We start from the raw sequence: 17542 nt of genomic DNA on the forward strand, positions 1-17542 counted from the left end.
GCGATTCGTTGCTACTGCTGTGTTGCTCGCTGATCGAAAGGATTGTTGTTTGTTTGTTTGTTTGTTTGTTTGTTTGCTGCTGCTGCTGCTGCTGCTGCTGCTGCTGCTGCTGCCGCCGCCGCCGCCGCCGCCGCCGCCGCCGCCGCTGCTGCTGCTGCTCCTCCTCCTCCTCCTCCTCCTCCTCCGACAAGAGGATTGAGCTATTTGCTGCTTATGAACCCTGGTGTGTGCGTGCTCCCAATCAGGATAGATTGCGCTCAGCTGTTGAGGCGCTCTGAGGAGCTCCACTGCATGCTGCGCGTTCACGTCATACACCTGCAGTGACCCCTTGTGGTCACATGCACCCACAGACAGGTGCGCACCTCCCAGGTCGCCGCAACAATATCGATTAACAATAATGTGAGTACAGTAGAGTACATTTTACCCACTTGTTGCAGGTGTTTGTTTGAAAAATGCATCCAATTGTCTGATTTGATCAATTGAGGGAAGTGTGATGGGATGAAATGATTCACCAGCGCTTTGATGACAGTTATGGAGTCCTCATGGGCTGCAGTGCATGCCTTCAGGCATCTCGAAAAGGAATCCTCCATCAACAATAAGTACTTCTTATATGCACGGTTGATTGTGTCTGTGCATTCAATGATGATTTCCTCCCCTGGAAATGATGTGGGCTTGAATGTGCCTGGTTGTATCGCAAGGATAGGTTTAATTGCCAAGGCCTGATAGACTTGGTTAACATGGCTCTTGTGGCCAAATAGTATGCAGGCCGATGTACTTCCTGTATCGGTGATTTACTGAGAGAACCCACCGGAAGAGCCACTTTTTCGGACAAACCTCTCCACCGGTCATCACTCCCCTTCTTGGCGTGAAACAACCAAATGGAAAGTTCTTCAGGAGAGACAAATGCCAGCGTTTTGGTGATGTCTGCCAGGGCTATGGCTGTTTGCAGCATAGGCACAAACAACAGTCAGGACCTGCCTCCCCCCCCAAAGGTGGAGGGAGGCTTCCCTTTCATTTATCTGGGTGAACCCCAATGTACATGCACCGAGCCGAGGGGCAATAAGTATGTACCTGCTCGGGTCTCTCACCGTGGGCAACTCCAGAGTGGAAGAGATTCCAGCTCCTCTCAAGACGACTGGTACCAGAACCCAAGCTGTATGTGGAGGCGAGTTCGACAATGTCTAGTTGGAACTTAATCTGCCTCGTACACCAGCTCGAGCTCATTTCCTGCCAGAGAGTCCATGTCCCTTCTTTTGCTGGTGATCCGACCGCCAAGGGCTTTTGATTGCCGCCAGGCTCACATTGCGCTACCCCTTTGATCCCTCCTACAGGTGGTGATCCCATGGGAGAGGGGACCCACTTATTCCTTGTCATGCCTTGTCTGGTCATGCCTTGTCTGGTCCCTCACCTACTAAGACCTGTCAAACGCGCACTTTTTATTAAAGTGCCTCCGGCTCCCCAGTAACGGGTTCAATAAGCCGGGGCGAAGGGACTCGTCCGTAGCTGACCACCCGAGTTAAATTAATTCTACTAGAATCAATCTAATTTCTATACGACGCCAACCCCTTTCAAGTCATCCGACGCGCGAGCCGAGTAACTCAATTCGAGGCGAGTCGTCGAAATGACCGCGCCGTAATGATGGCTCCCTTCGGTTGTTTGATGCTGGTATTACGTTACGGATATTTCTTAGATGCCTTTGTTAAGACCTCAAGGATTCGTTAATTTACTAGAGCGCCCTCGCCCTAGCTGAGCTCAAGATAACTACTTCGAACCAGATCTGACAACTCCTGATGTTAAGGATTAAAGCTGTCTTCACTTTAAAAAGAATTGAACGGATTTAAAGAATGACTATGATAGGGAAATAAAGACATTTTAAAGTTCTAATTACCGCATATAAAACCATGCTCGACATAGTTAATACGAAATAATCGATACCGAATTAAGGCTTAAGAAGAGATTTAATGATTAAGCAAGAAAAAGAATTACATGTCGAAAAAAACAAAAAACAAGACTCACCCACACAGAACAAAAGAGGAGACTAAAGGTCTGAAATCCTATTTGGTTGAACAAGTCGAGTGATCGGCTCTCCTTTGTTCCAAAATCCGAATTCTGTTTAAAAAAGAGGAAAGGTCTGGCCGTGAGGAGCCTAGCCAAAAAAGTAAAATTGGCGACTTCCCCTTTCTGCCCGGGGCGGCTGTCTCCTCTGCCTTCCTCGAAGCTTAAAATTTGACAAAGTCCAATTCGAAGACTCTGGAAATTCATCTTAGTAGATTTTGGTTCAATCTCAAAAAGAATGCAAAATCCACCTTCGTTCTTTTACTCCGGGCACCGTCACGGCCATCGCCCTGACTAGGAAGAAGCGCGCCCGCTCTGTGTCCGGGCAACATATTTATAGGCTTCTGGCATTACCTCATCGTAATACGTAGGTGCACCTCGGTTGTCTTGGCAACCTTGCAAGCAGCAATCACCGGAAACAGATGTTTCCTGTTTTGCTCGTTCATTCTTTTAGTATTTAGCCCTTAATGTCTCCTCTTCAACTTAATACATTCAGGTATGGATGGAACACCAATGTTAAATACAGGTTGGACAAAACATTGCAACATGAATCACATATATCTTGTCTAATAAAAATCAATCTCAACACATAATAGTACTTAACACAATAATGTGTTCCTCCAACTTAAACATATATATTGGTATTGCTCAAGCTGTTACATCTTAAAATTATGGCATAGCAAACTCTTATTCCAAAATTGTGCGTTGCTACGTGTTTGAACAGGTCGTGTCCTCCCAATTGCTAACAATTTAATTTATTAGATTTGTTAATTTCCATCAGGTCACCCCTATGTCAAGCTTTAACACCATCTCCTGGTGAAATTTTGAACTACGACATGTTTTGGGATAGCCAATGTGCCTGGGCCAAATTCAATACCTAATTTTACACCATCTCGTACCACCATGCCACTTGACAGACCTCGTGCCATGGGTGACCCTGCCAGGGTTATAAAGCTCCAGACAACATAACTCCATGGATCACATGCTAACCCATTCCACCATAGTAAGGTGACGACTCACGGAGAGGTAAAACAAAACAAAAAGTCACACGTTACGCATGACGCAAACAATGTTCATGCTGTATGGGAAAAAGCACAAGTAACTTTTCCATGTGGTGACAGTTTGTGCATTAAAGCATAAGCAAAGTTCATGAATTGAAGCAACATTTGTTTGATTTTTTTTCAGATATTAATTTGATTGTGAACAAATCTTACATCAGTCATAGGTGTTTTTAATAATCAGACTTTTAAAACTTGTACAGAAATTTCTCTTTCCTAAAAAGGAAAGACTTAAGCTGCTGATGTTTTATCTTAAATGCAATTATGTTTTTACAAAATATGTGCTTTTAATGTTTTGCATTTTGTTGTTATTCATTCATGTATTTATACCAAACAAACCAGGCATATGCTAACTCCCCTAGCGATGATCAGTTCATGTGTGTATGTAGTTTCCCTGTGGGACATGACATCTTCAGGGCAACCATAACTAGTGAGGCCCACAATGAAAAGTTTGACAGCCCTGCTTTATTGGGTAACTGGTTCGATAAGCCGGGGTGAAGGGACTCGCCCATATCTCAAAGTCAAAGTCAAAGTCTGCTTTATTGTCAATCTCTTCACATGCCAAGACACACAAAGAAATCGAAATTACGTTACCACTATCCCACGGTGACAAGACATAGTACACGACATACATACAAGCAAACAACACAAAATAAAAACAAGAAGGCACAAACAATGAATAATAAGAGTGATGAATAAATAATAAATAAACAAATAACACAATAAATAAGAGGAGCAAAACGGAGCAAGTGTGCATACAGCAGACAGTCAGAATATAGCGCAAAAGTACAGGACGCTACGCAGAAGGGGGGAGAGAGTTCAGGATCCTAACAGCCTGGAGTATGAAGCTGTTGGTGAGTCTGGTGGTGCGGGAGCGCAGGCTCCTGTACCTCCTCCCAGAGGGCAGAAGATCGAACAAAGAGTGAGCGGGGTGACTCACATCACTCACAATCGTGGTCGCCTTGCGGGTGAGATGGGAGGCGTAAATGTCCTTCAAGGAGGGGAGTGAAGCACCAATAATCTTACCAGCCGTGATCACTATGCGCTGGAGGGCCTTCATGTTGTAGTCAGTGCAGCTACCACCCCAAACAGCAATACAACTGGAGAGGACGCTCTCAATGGTGCCACGGTAAAATGTAGTCATGACGGCCGGAGGAGCACACGCTCGCCTGAGTTTCCGCAGGAAGTACAGGCGGCGCTGGGCCTTCTTCGCCAGTGATGCGGTGTTGGTGGACCAGGAGAGATCCTCACTGATGTGCACCCCCAGGAACCTGGTGCTGCTCACTCTCTCCACCACAGCACCGTCGATGGTCAGCGGCAGGTGTTGGGTGTGACCTTTCCGGAAGTCAACAACAATCTCCTTGATCTTGTTGACGTTCAGCAGGAGGTTGTTGTCCTTGCACCACGTGGTCAGAAGGTCAACCTCCAACCTGTATTGAGTCTCGTCGCCCTTGGTGATGAGACCCACCAGAGTCGTGTCGTCAGCAAATTTCACCATGCGGTTGGTGCTGTAGGTTGCAGCGCAGTCATGCGTCAGCAGGGTGCAGACCACCCGAGTTAAATTAATTCTACCAGAATCAATCTAATTTCTTTATGACGCCAATCCCTCTCAAGTCATCCGACGGGCGAGCCGAGTAACTCAATTCGAGGCGAGTTGTCGAAATGACCGCGCCATACTGATGGCTCCCTTCAGTTGTTTGATGCTTGTGTTATGTTACGGATATTTTTAGATGCCTTTGTTAAGGCCTCAGGGATTCGTTGTTCTAGCGCACCCTTGCACTAGTTTTGCTGAAGTAACTTTTGATATGGATCTGCTCCACTTTGTTGCGGAAGTAGCGAGCCTACTTCTCTTTATTCGAAGAAAAATCAAATTAGTGGAAGTATGACAATAATAGTGTTTGAGAAGGAATTTAATGTATTAAATCATTAATTCTAACATTATATTGGAATGCTTCAACCAACTCGATTGTTTTAAAAGGAATAATATTTTTCTTAATACGAATCAAAATGATTTACACGAATTATAAATATCCTGCAATTAATTTTGAAGGCAAATTAATCCCTCAAAATCGTCCAATGTAGCTTTTGACGCGGCCCGACAAAAATAGGAACGGGCCCGCGCCCGACGGCCCGTTACCAATTTTAACTCTACCACTAATCCAAATAATCTAATTTAAACACCTTCGTTATATTACTCAAGTGAAGCAAATATTTAAACAAATTAAATGTTTAACGAGATGTACTCATCCCTCAAATAATTATGGAGGCAATTTAGTCCCCAAAACTGTCCGATTTAGCTTTTGACGCGGCCCGACAAAAATAGGAACGGGCCCGCGCTCGACGGACAATTAAATTACTTTTAACTCTACACCAATCCAATTAATCTAATTTAAACACCTTCGTTATTTTTATTTATTACGGTATGATTGCATACCATAATAATCTCCCGTCAATAAATCGAATTATCAAACCAACCACAAACAATCGATTGCATATATCATACAAATTAGCGCACAACGAATTAAATGAGTATATGAAACACATTTATTGAAGAAGCATGAAATAGAATTACAAATCTTAATTCCTCCAAATACTGAACAATCCCACTCACTGATACCCGTACAAATAAAATCATTCAATCTCGGAGTACTTTGATTGTAAAACATAGATCAGAAAAGAAGGAAAAGGTAGCTACCATTTGGGTGTCATTTTTTGGTGGAAATAAAGTCGAGTGATCAGTTCGATCTTATTTCTAAAATTCCAATTTGGGAACTAGATTGGCCTCGAGAGGACCGACTACCCCCCCCTCGCGGAAATACAGAAAAAGTCGTTCCCCTCACCTAGTTCCTCATGCAATGTTGTCCAGTCCAATTCTTTTGAGTAAATCCAAGTTAATCCAGGCAAGCGATCTTGCGTCTCACACAAAGATCTCGGAGGCTTAGAAAAAGTCTTGGAACTCGTACGGGCTTCTTCACGTATGAACGCGTTTTGAGAGAGAGAGCCCCGTAGCTGCCTATAGCGGTCTTTTTATAGACTTCTCTGCCCCCCCCCGCCATTTCGCTGGCCTCTATACTGCCCAGTTTCCCACGCTTATACACCTGCTGCTTTCTGGCAGCTGTTTCCACCCTTCATCTGTCACACGCACTATCTTCCACCAAAGGTTCGGCCAACACCCTGGTAAGCCCCCCTACTTCCTCTTTTTTTCACTTCTCTTTTTGTAAAAATAATACTTCAAAGTTACACTTCAATCAACCATAAAATCAAAAATCCAAACCTTTGAGTCAATCTTTTAAACACACCACCGTTTTCATAATGTTGGGCACCTTGGTCTAATTGAGTGATTATATTGCTTTAAGCTGTTACAGAATATATTTTAGCCAAGCAAAGAAATTAAGATAAAAAAATAAAAACAACTTTTGTATCAATCTTTCAAACACACCACCATTTTCATAGTGGTGGGCACCTTGGTCTATTTGAGTGATAATATTGCTTTAAGCTGTTACAGAATATATTTTAGCCAAGCAAAGAAATTAAGATCAAAAAATAAAAACCACATTTGTGCTTCCGTGGTGACCCAAAAACCGACCCTGTGTTATTCTGTTTATTTCTATTTTTGCTAGTTCAGCTTGTCTTGCCCATCTTTGGTATCCTGTAACGGTTTGGCACCATCTCGTGGAAAGATTTGGAATTTCAGCCCTGCCAATTTATTCAATAATTCTCAATTCAAATTTTGCACCATCTGCTGCTAAAATTTGGAATTTCAGCCCTGCCAATTTATTCCTGGGAGCAATCCATACTCACTTTTTGCACCATCTGTTCCCCCCACACCCCGTGTTACATGACACTGTGTATGGTCTACGAGTAGCTGGTTTGGTAGTATGGTTTAAATACATACTGTAGAGGTCTGTCAGACAGATTCAATTTTCTTTTACTCTGCTCAGGTGATGTGCTCAATGACAGCCATGCAGAAGTCATTGCCAGAAGAGGTTGTCTCAGGTGGGTACTTTACACACAGAGCCGAAACCACAATGGCTGAACTGTGGCCACTGTTAATCCTTAAACTGGACTTCATCTGCACCTGCAGTTTGACCCACGTTAACATCCTATTCACAAAGGATATTGCTCGACTGATATACCACCACAAACACACACAAGACGTTTGACAGCTGAGTGCAGTTTGCACTATACTTCCTCCTGATTTCCACACATGGCAAAGTATAAATGCTATCTTTGCGGCAAGAGCGCCTTGGCAAACTAATGTCATTTAGAAAGAGAAAGAGAGAATTATCAGGACGTGAGCCTGAGGTTGGGATTGTGACTGATACACTGCAAATGAAACTGTCCGAAAACTTAGCTATTATCACCAAAATCCCTATGCACATCTCTACTAATACCCATTTAAAGGTAAGAAAATTTCAAAACGATCAGTGACTATTTTGGAGTTTATGGACTAGAGGTGCAACGGTACAGACCTAGTATAGTGCGTACCTCGGTTTTTGTGACATGGTTTTAGGTTCGGTATCAGTAAACTTTTTGTGAGTACTGTATTTTTCGGACTATAAGTCGCGTTTTTTTTCATAGTTTGGGTGACTTATATGTTTTATTCACAAATTTTCAAAATTCAAAAATCCACGATGTAGTGAAACCGCGATAAACGAACTGCAATGTAGCAAGGGATTACTGTAATTTGAACTGCAACTGACGTCAGCGGCGTGGCGCACACGTGGCGTTGTTTACAGGTCAAAGGATTCGATCACGGGATTTAATGACTTGGAGTGACAGATTGTTTGATAAAATTGTTGTTTACAATTATATGGCCCTGTGGAATAATTTGAACTGCAACTGAAGACGAGTCCCACGTCAGCGGCGCAGCGCACACGCGGCGTTGCGAAGATTTTGATCTATGGATTTAATGATTTGGAGTGACACAGATGGTTTGATAATGTTGTTTATATACCGTAAATTTTGGACTATAAGCCGCGACTTTTTTCTCAAATTTTGAACCCTGCGGTTTATAGTCCGGTGCGGCTTATATAGGATTTTCTCCGTGATTTTTGTGATGACTTGATCACTTTTATACACTCGTAAAAAGGCTGTGGACTGCTGTTGTGCGGCACCGCTTTGCTGGGCGGAGGGATGTATGACACGGTCACTGGGGAGAAAAGTGGTGTGTTGATCGCATGTCCATCCGCCAGGCAAATAGTGCCGTAAAATTTACACAAAGATGAGACAGAACGAGATCAAGACGGACAATACTGAAAGGAAGCTTTTATACACAAACCGTCATTATGGGGGGCTTATATATGATTTTTTCCGTGATTTTTGTGACGACTTGATCACTTTTATACATTCGTAAAAAGGCTGTGGACTGCTGTTGTGCAGCACCGCTTTGCTGGGTGGAGGGATATGACATGGTCACTGGGGAGAAAAGTGGTGTGTTGATCGCATGTCCATCCGCCAGGCAAATAGTGCCGTAAAATTTACACAAAGATGAGACAGAACGAGATCAAGACGGACATTACTGAAAGGAAGCTTTTATACACAAACCATCATTATGGGGGGCTTATATATGATTATTTCCGTGATTTTTGTGATGACTTGATCACTTTTATACACTCGTAAAAAGGCTGTGGACCGCTGTTGTGCGGCACCGCTTTGCTGGGCGGAGGGATATATGACATGGTCACTGGGGAGAAAAGTGGTGTGTTGATCGCATGTCCATCCGCCAGGCAAATAGTGCCGTAGAGTTTACACAAAGATGAGACAGAACGAGATCAAGACGGACAATACTGAAAGGAAGCTTTTATACACAAATCGTCATTATGGGGGGCTTATATATGATTTTTTCCGTGATTTTTGGGATGACTTGATCACTTTTATACACTCGTAAAAAGGCTGTGGACTGCTGTTGTGCAGCACCGCTTTGCTGGGCGGAGGGATATGACATGGTCACTGGGGAGAAAAGTGGTGTGTTGATCGCATGTCCATCCGCCAGGCAAATAGTGCCGTAAAATTTACACAAAGATGAGACAGAACGAGATCAAGACGGACATTACTGAAAGGAAGCTTTTATACACAAACCATCATTATGGGGGGCTTATATATGATTATTTCCGTGATTTTTGTGATGACTTGATCACTTTTATACACTCGTAAAAAGGTTGTGGACCGCTGTTGTGCGGCACCGCTTTGCTGGACGGAGGGATATATGGACACGGTCACTGGGGAGAAAAGTGGTGTGTTGATCGCATGTCCATCCACCAGGAAAATAGTGCCGTATAATTCACACAAAGAAGAGACAGAACGAGATCAAGACGGACATTACTGAAAGGAAGCTTTTATACACAAACCGTCATTATGGGGGACAAAAGAAATGCATATGATGCCGCTTTTAAGCTAAAGGCAGTCGATGTTGATGACATTGTGTTGCATCACCCTTTTCTTTATTTCGTGGTCCCGTCTACTCTGGAGCTATACGTGTCACTCGCTAGTTTAATGTAATTTAGCGCTTCGTGCATGAATAAAATTAGCATGAACAGACCCTCATCATGGAAAATGCTAGAAGAAATGCATAAAACCGACGACGAAAGAGATACTGAGAAAGTGTGTGGCAAAGGATAACTAACGCTATTCCAATCGGAAGACTTCGATGGTTTCAATGCACAGGAGGAAGATGAAGACGATGAAGCTTTTTTTTTTACTTGTATGCTTTTTTAATCAGCCCTGTTAGTGCTGTGCTACCGTGTTGCTGCTGTGTTACCGCCGCGTCTCAGTGACTTTTACCGGTATGTTTTATTTAATCAAACCCTATTAGTGCTGTGTTACTTCCATGTTGCTGCGGTATTACTGCCGCGTCACAGGCAGTGTTTGGAAAGAAATGTTAAGGTATGTTATTAAAACTTTAAAAAAGCTTTCTGTGTCCAGTCTTTCTTTGTTAATAACTCGCGTGCACACTTCCGTGTTGCTGCGGTACTACTGCTGCGTCACAGGCAATGTTTAGAAAGACATGTTAAAGTATGTTATTAAAACTTTAAAAAGGCTTTCTGTGTACTGTCTTTCTTTGTAAAAAACTCGTGTGCACATGCGGCTTATAGTCCGGTGCGGCTTATATAAGAAAAAAACTAAAATATCCCCGGATTTTAGCTGGTGCGGTTTATAGTCCAGTGCGGCTTATAGTCCGGAAATTACGGTAATAGGAATTTGATATATACTTTACATATCATTATATGGGCCTGTGGAATAATTTGAACTGCAACTGACGAGTCTGTCGGCAGCAGCGCGGCGCACACGCGGCGTTGATTCCTTAAAAGACGATCGATGGATTTAATGGTTCGGAGTGACGCAGATGGTTTGATAATATTGTTATTTATATAATAGGAATTTGATATATACTTTATATATCGTTATATGGGCCTGTGGAATAATTTGAACTGCAACTGACGAGTCCGACGTCAGCGGCGCGGCGCACACGCGGCGTTGATTCCATAACGGACGATCGATGGATTTAATGATTTGCAGTGACACTGATGGTTTGATAATATTGTTGTTTATATAATAGGAATTTGATATATACTTTATATATCGTTATATGGGCCTGTGGAATAATTTGAACTGCAACTGATGCGTCCGACGTCAGCAGCGCGACGCACACGCGGCGTTGATTCCATAAAGGACGATCGATGGATTTAATGATTTGCAGTGACACAGATGGTTTGATAATATTGTTGTTTATATAATAGTTATTTGATATATAATTTATACGTATGGGCCTGTGGAATCATTTGAACTGCAACTGACGACGAGTCCGGCGGCGCGGCGCAAACGCGGCATTGTTTACATAAAGGACGATCGATGGATTTAATGATTTGGAGTGACACAGATGGTTTGATAAAGGTGTTATTTATGTTATAGTTATTTGGATAACTGTTAATGTTATTTCTGGCCCTTTCTCAGCTTTTCGTTTGTCACGTTTGCATACCGTATCGTTTAGCCTGTTGTTGCTCGTTCATGTCTGTTCTTGGTGTTGGATTTTGTCTAATAAATTTCCCCCAAAATGCGACTTATACGCCGGTGCGACTTATATATGTTTTTTTTCACTTTATTGTGCTTTTTATGGCTGATACGACGTATATTCCCGAGCGACTTTTAGTCCGAAAAATACGATACAAAAAAAAATTCTTCCATTGAATAATTGCTTTATTCTGCTTTTCAGGATTTTTTTAAATCTGGGATTAATTTAGTTAATAATTTGACACTAAAGTACACATCTGGGTGGGGTGAAATTTGTCCTCTGCATTTAACCCATCCCTGAGTGATTTTGATCCATCCATCCCCTGGGGGAGAGGGGAGCAGTGAGCAGCAGCGGTGCCGCGCTCGGGAATCATTTGGTGATCTAACCCCCCAATTCCAACCCTTAATGCTGAGTGCCAAGCAGGGAGGCAATGGGTCCCATTTTTATAGTCTTTGGTATGACCCGGCCGGGGTTTGAACCCACAACCTTCCAGTCTCAGGGCGGACACTCTACCACTAGGTCACTGAGTTGGTTGCTGATTCATTTGCGGTTTTGTGTTTATTATGTACACAGGAGTGCTATTACTATTATGAGAAGTGAAGCTATTGTTGGCCATCTTACATTACCAAAGTCTAAGCTCGCCTAATTAGAATACATTGATCTCTCTGTGGCGTTTTCATTTTGTTTTCTGTTGCGACTTCAAAAGTGCCACAGTGTGTGGCCTACGGTTGAACAAATAAGTCTTAAAGAAGCTGTAAGCTCAGCATGTCATCGGTAAAAATAAATTCATCAATTCTCTCGAATAACGTACAGTGGAACCCAGGAACCCGCCTCTGAACTCATTATATTCGGTTTTCAATGCAAAATGTCGGGAAATCTTTGTCTTTGAGGAATAGAGGGGCGATAAAAACGGCTAGACCAAATGTAGCCACCGGATTTTTCTTATGGAAGGGCATTCCCCTTCCAAACACTGACACCCCCCACCCTTAAAAAAAAAAAAACACAGCTTTGACGATCATGAAATCACGTTATCTGAGATCACTGTTCTGATCTGAAACTGCTAAATCTTTCAGCCCTACTGTCAAGGGCTTTGTCCCATATATAATTTGTGATTTGTCCTCCGTATTCCTCCAAATTGTTATCAGTTTTAGCTCTGTTTGCTGCCATACCTTTCCAGACCTTCACCTATCAGTGATTTGTGTTCATTGAGCGTAAGGTTTTTGTATCTATGTTTGTAGGTATCTAACCCAGGAGTTGCAAAGAGCTGTGAGTGGAAGGGGAAGCTCTGTGTTTTGTCAGACATTGCATCAAGGGAAATGGAGACTTCACCCAGGAATTTCTTTCCTCTTCTTTTCCAGTCATACGCCATGTAAGTTTCAGCTTGACTGTGTGAAAAGGTTGACTTCAAATTTTTTAAAACAGAATAGAGTTTGTGTGACGGAATGTGTTTTTTGTCTGTTTATGATTATTTTGGTTTACCGTATTTTTCGCACTATTAGGCGCACTTAAAAACTTAAGATTTACTCAAAAAACCACAGTGCGCCATAATGCAGAGCGCCTTATATATGGATCAATTGATGAATTTGTTGATCCATACTGGTTGTACACAGCGCTCTGCCAAAATATCTCAGTACGTTTTAGTACGACTAGTAAATTACAAGGTCGCACGCTTCCCAGCATTACGGCAACCGTGGTCAGGGCGCGTCACTAAATTGCTATTGTACCCGCGAGGCTATTTCATTTCAAAATAGGCTGTTCCGTTAATGTTTTCGAGTACGTTTACGGATCAATATCCAACGGAATCATAAATAAGCAGCACCAATGTGTTAAATTAGTCTTTAATCGGTTCCGTTCACTTTTATGGGAGAGAGTTTGAGAAATGTGATTGTTTACAGGGGGCCGCCATGACACTTTGCTGAGGCTCATGGGAGTCTGCGAGCTGAGGCTCATGGGAGTTTGCGGGTGGCTAATGCTATAACGATAGCTGCTATACGCACGAGGCTATTTCATTTCAAAATAGGCTGCTCCGTTAATGTTCCGAGTAAATTTACGGATCGATATGGTAAAGAAACATAAGTACCAATGTGTTAGATCGAACTTTAGTCGGTTCCGATCACTTTTATAGGAGATACTTTGAGAAACGCCATTGTTTACTGAGGGCTCATTGGTTATTGGCTAGTGGATGCATACCGCAACCCTAGTCAACCTCAGTTTGTTGCAGTATAGCTTCTATTTTATGCGCCTTTTACTCCGGTGTATGAAATAATTTCTAAAATAAAAAATTCAATGAGGGTGCGCCTTATAATCCAGTGCGCCTTATGGAGCGAAAAATACGGTATTTATTTGTTTTGTTTTGCTGATAGTATGACTGCTGTTTTCCCTTTAATATCATCATTTCTATTATTGTAACATTCTTTATCATTTTCTTTTGAATATATGTAGTCATTTCCTCCACTGATACCCATGCCCAGTGACATTCACAAATGTTTGTGTTTCTCACACCCTTCACATAAAAAAAAAAAAAAATGTCGTTGAAAGTACCATTGTATTAGATCTGTGAAACAAAATTTTAAATGGTGTGGATGTTTTGCCTAACTATGACTTACTAGGTAGAATACATCCAGGTTCATGGAGAATGAAGAAGAAATAGTGACGGATTTGGGGCTGATAGTTCATTTGATGGCATAGTCATAGTGAATCCTGCCTTTAAATTCGGATTCAGAGTGTCATCCAGATGAGTTCCTCATCCTCTTCCCATGCACAACTGCAAAAATGCAAATTAGTACTATAATTCCAAAGGTATTTTTCGAATTATGTCAGTCACACCTCTGCCAGATCTGCTGGTATTTGCTTTGACGCCATCAATAATAAATGACTAAATTTACAATTTAAATGTTCACATAAATGTTTTAAACACTAGTAACTCCCACTCAGCACTCGCCTTTATCTCATTTACTGCCCCCTTGTGTGATACCATATCTTAAAATAAATGATATTGCTGCTATATGAGATTTGATTTTTCTCGTTTTGCCACCATACAGCAATTACTAAATAAAGAAAACATTCATAGTTAGCATTTTAGTATCTTCAATTCTGTCTGTAATTCCATTATTCTATACATTCTAGATATTCTTTACTATCTAATATTCAAATGTATTTTTTAAAACAATTACAATCTAATATATTTTAAAAATGAAGTGTAAAAGATCCAATACCATTCACTAATGTGTTGTTTGTTAACAGATTGCTTACTCATTACATACCAAGAAGCAAAAGCGGTGCAAAAACAGAAAGCTGAGCGATTTCTGATATTGACTATTAACGTTAGACAGGTTTAATGTGGAGTCACCGCTTCTTTTCTACTGCTGAGAAAAAAAATCAAATGCAGATTACCTTAGCCCAGGGGTCACCAACACGTTGCCCGCGGGCACCAGGTCACCCGTGAGGACCGCATGAGTCGCCCGCAGGACTATTCTAAAATTAGCTCAAATAACGGCACTTGTCAGTGAGCTGCATCTATTTATTTTACAGTCAAACCTCGGTTTTCGAATGTCCCGGTTCTCAAACAAATCGGAATTCGAACAAGAAATTTGAGATTTTTTTGCTTCGGTTGTCGAACGAAATTCGGTGGTCGAACCTCGCGAGATGAGCCGGGAGGACCCGAGATAACCCGACCGCGCGGCCCAGATGCCGACTGACTCCGTTGTTATTGTATTTTTGTTATTTTGAGGATTGTATTAACCCCTAATCATGCCTCCAAATAAAGCAAGTGGGAGCAGTAAAGCCATCCTAAAACACAAAGACGCTCTTAAAGCAATGCGACAGTGAGCGCCCGGCGCGCTGCGGTTGCGCGATCGGACCAAATTAAGCTCCCTGCGCACTGAGGTCCGCTTAAATTTTGGAAAGTACATCAGGACTTTAAAAATATTTTCTAAATTTCAGCGACGGCTCCGTCACAATAATGCGACCAGCGCGGTGCAGTTGCACGGTGGGCGACGCGCCACGGTTGCGCGTTCGGCGGTGCGCTGCAGTTGAGCGACCGGACAATAATGCACAAATGAAAAAATGCTAAAAAAAAATAAAAATAGAGGTTAATTTTAGTCTTGGAACGGACTAAATTTTTTTACATTATTTGTAATGGGAAAAATAGATTCGGAATTCGACCGATTCGCTTCTCGAACCGCCTTCTAGAACGGATTGTGGTCGAAAACCGAGGTTTGACTGTATTTTTGCTATTCTTGTTAAAATCACACTTACATGTGAACTGTAAATGACAATAATAACACATAGTGAAAGCTAAATTGAGCAAATTGGCTAATTCAGAAGTGTGTGTCAAACTGGTAGCCCTTTGTCTTAATCAGTACCCAGGAAGTAGCTCTCGGTTTAAGAAAGGTTGGTGACCCCTGCCTTAGCCTATCATCCTAATGTGATCACAGATGGCCAAGTAAGCTTTATGTGTGGTATCTCTGTGTTTTAAATCTTCAGATAGTAGTCTGTCAAGTTTGACAACTTATGTAATGCCGTGGAAAAACCCAAGTTCTGCGGTGGCTGTTTTGTCTGCTAGCAAGGTCGGAGATCGTACTTGCACTGAAGGCGAGTTGTAAGTCTCTTTACTCTCCACACAAAACTAAACTCTTCACGTACTGCGTAGCGGGTAACCAGTGACTTTTCTACCCAAGAAATGTCATACCACCACTCGCTGATAGATGTAGATCCCTGATGGATTTCTATGGTTGGGCATTGAGAACCGGCAATCAAGTAGACTATCATACCAGTTTCTCCCGGAATTGTTCAGATTTTAGAATGTCAGTGTGAAATTTTGAGTTAGTTTGTCACGTGGAAGAAGCGTGAAGAACAAAGGATTGCTTGAAATTGTGTGTGTATGGCGTGCAGCCCCTCCTTCAGCCGAAGCTGCAGTACGGGTGCAAATTCCCTGCAACTCGTCTCCACTGGTTACTCCTCTTGGTGAGCCTCTCCGCCTGCTCCACACCACCACACACTACCACGCGCAGCGTGTGATGGGGACTCCGTACGTGCACCGAGCCCTTCCCAGCTGCTTCACCCGCTGGGACCTCGTAGTGGCAGCAGTCCCCTTCTGGGGTCAGCAATCCTTGTACTAGTGTGGTTCTGGACTCCAAGACCGAACCCGTTAAGTACATGTACCGTACTTTTCGGACTAAAAGTCGCTCCAGAATATAGGTCGCATTAGCCATAAAATGCACAATAACGCGAAAAAAAACCCATATAAGTCGTTCCGGAGTATAAGTCGCATTTTGAGGGAAATTTATTCGACAAAATCCAACACCAAGAACAGACATGAACGAGCAACAACAGGCTAAACGATAGGTATGCTAACGTGACATAAACACAAACGAAGAGCTGAGAACGGGCCTGACGTAACATTCAGAGTTATTCAAATAACTATTACATAAATAATGTAATGTCAACAATGCCGGCCGGGTGCGCGCCGCTGACGGCGCTTGCACTTCAAAATATTCCACAGGCCCATATAACGATATATAAATTATATATCAAATAACTACTATATAAGCAATAATATTATCAAACCATCTGTGTCACTCCAAATCATTAAATACATCGATTGTCCTTTATGTCATCAATGCCGGCCGGGTGCGCGCCGCTGACGGCGCTTGCACTTCAAAATATTCCACAGACCCATATAACGATATATAAATTATATATCAAATAACTATTATATAAGCAATAATATTATCAAACCATCTGTGTTACTCCAAATCACTAAATCCATCGATCAAATTCCTCGTCCTTTGTCAACAACGCCGCCGCGCGTGCGCCCTGACGTCAGACTCGTCGTTATTCCACAGATCTAGTATATAACTATATTGTAGCGTTAACAAAGTACAAGGAAAGATGTGGGTTTGGTAAACGGCTCTTTATTTAACAAAACAAGAGTTCAACGAGCCAACAACTACTGAACTGTAACAATAAAAACATTGAGATGTTGCTACACGAAATATGTAAAATAACTATAACATAAATAGTTCACCGCCACACGGCCCCAAGCACCGGCGTCAATTTCCAGGCGTGTGGCGGCGTGGATTTCCACCCCCGGAGGTGGCAAGGAGGTGGAAGAGAGCTCCATAGAATAGGACCGGGCGTGCGTAAGAGCCATGTCTGAGCCCCATCCACCGTCCCCGGACAGCCACCCGGCCGAGCGTCGAAGTCACTGAGGTAGTTAAAAAACTCCTCGGTGGCAAGGCCCCCGGGGGTGGATGAGACCCGCCCAGGGCTCTGGATGTTGTGGGGCTGTCATGGCTGACACGCCTCTACAACATTGCATGGACATCGCGGACAGTGCCTCTGGATTGGCAGACTGGGTTGGTGGTTCCCCTCTTTAAGAAGGGGGACCGGAGGGTGTGTTCCAATTACAGGGGAA

At 42.7% G+C, this 17542-nt stretch overlaps 2 protein-coding genes across 15 annotated transcripts in view; both read left to right on the forward strand.

Annotated features, from left to right (window-relative positions):
- adat1 (adenosine deaminase tRNA specific 1) overlaps positions 1-17542 on the forward strand; it is a 525603-nt gene that overhangs the window by 496846 nt on the left and 11215 nt on the right. For 10 of the 14 annotated variants that reach the window (XR_005098161.1, XR_005098162.1, XM_037253621.1 and 7 more), the window contains 2 exons: positions 7055-7109; positions 12363-12493. The exons of 1 other annotated variant lie outside the window; for it this stretch is intronic. Coding sequence is in view for 10 of the 13 variants with exons in the window: in XM_037253621.1 (XP_037109516.1) it covers positions 7055-7109; positions 12363-12493 (186 nt within the window). In the remaining 3 variants the exon portion in view is untranslated. Of the gene's footprint in view, positions 1-7054; positions 7110-12362; positions 12494-13065; positions 13087-17542 lie in introns of those variants that run through there. 3 more of the 14 variants (XM_037253627.1, XM_037253629.1, XM_037253631.1) reach the window with 3 other exon arrangements.
- Positions 1-17542, forward strand: part of exoc3l1 (exocyst complex component 3-like 1) — a 490744-nt gene that overhangs the window by 275460 nt on the left and 197742 nt on the right. The gene's annotated exons all lie outside the window — the stretch shown is intronic.

The sequence above is a fragment of the Syngnathus acus genome, chromosome 6 (assembly GCF_901709675.1).
Source record: "Syngnathus acus chromosome 6, fSynAcu1.2, whole genome shotgun sequence".
In the NCBI taxonomy this organism is placed as follows: Eukaryota; Metazoa; Chordata; class Actinopteri; order Syngnathiformes; family Syngnathidae; genus Syngnathus; species Syngnathus acus.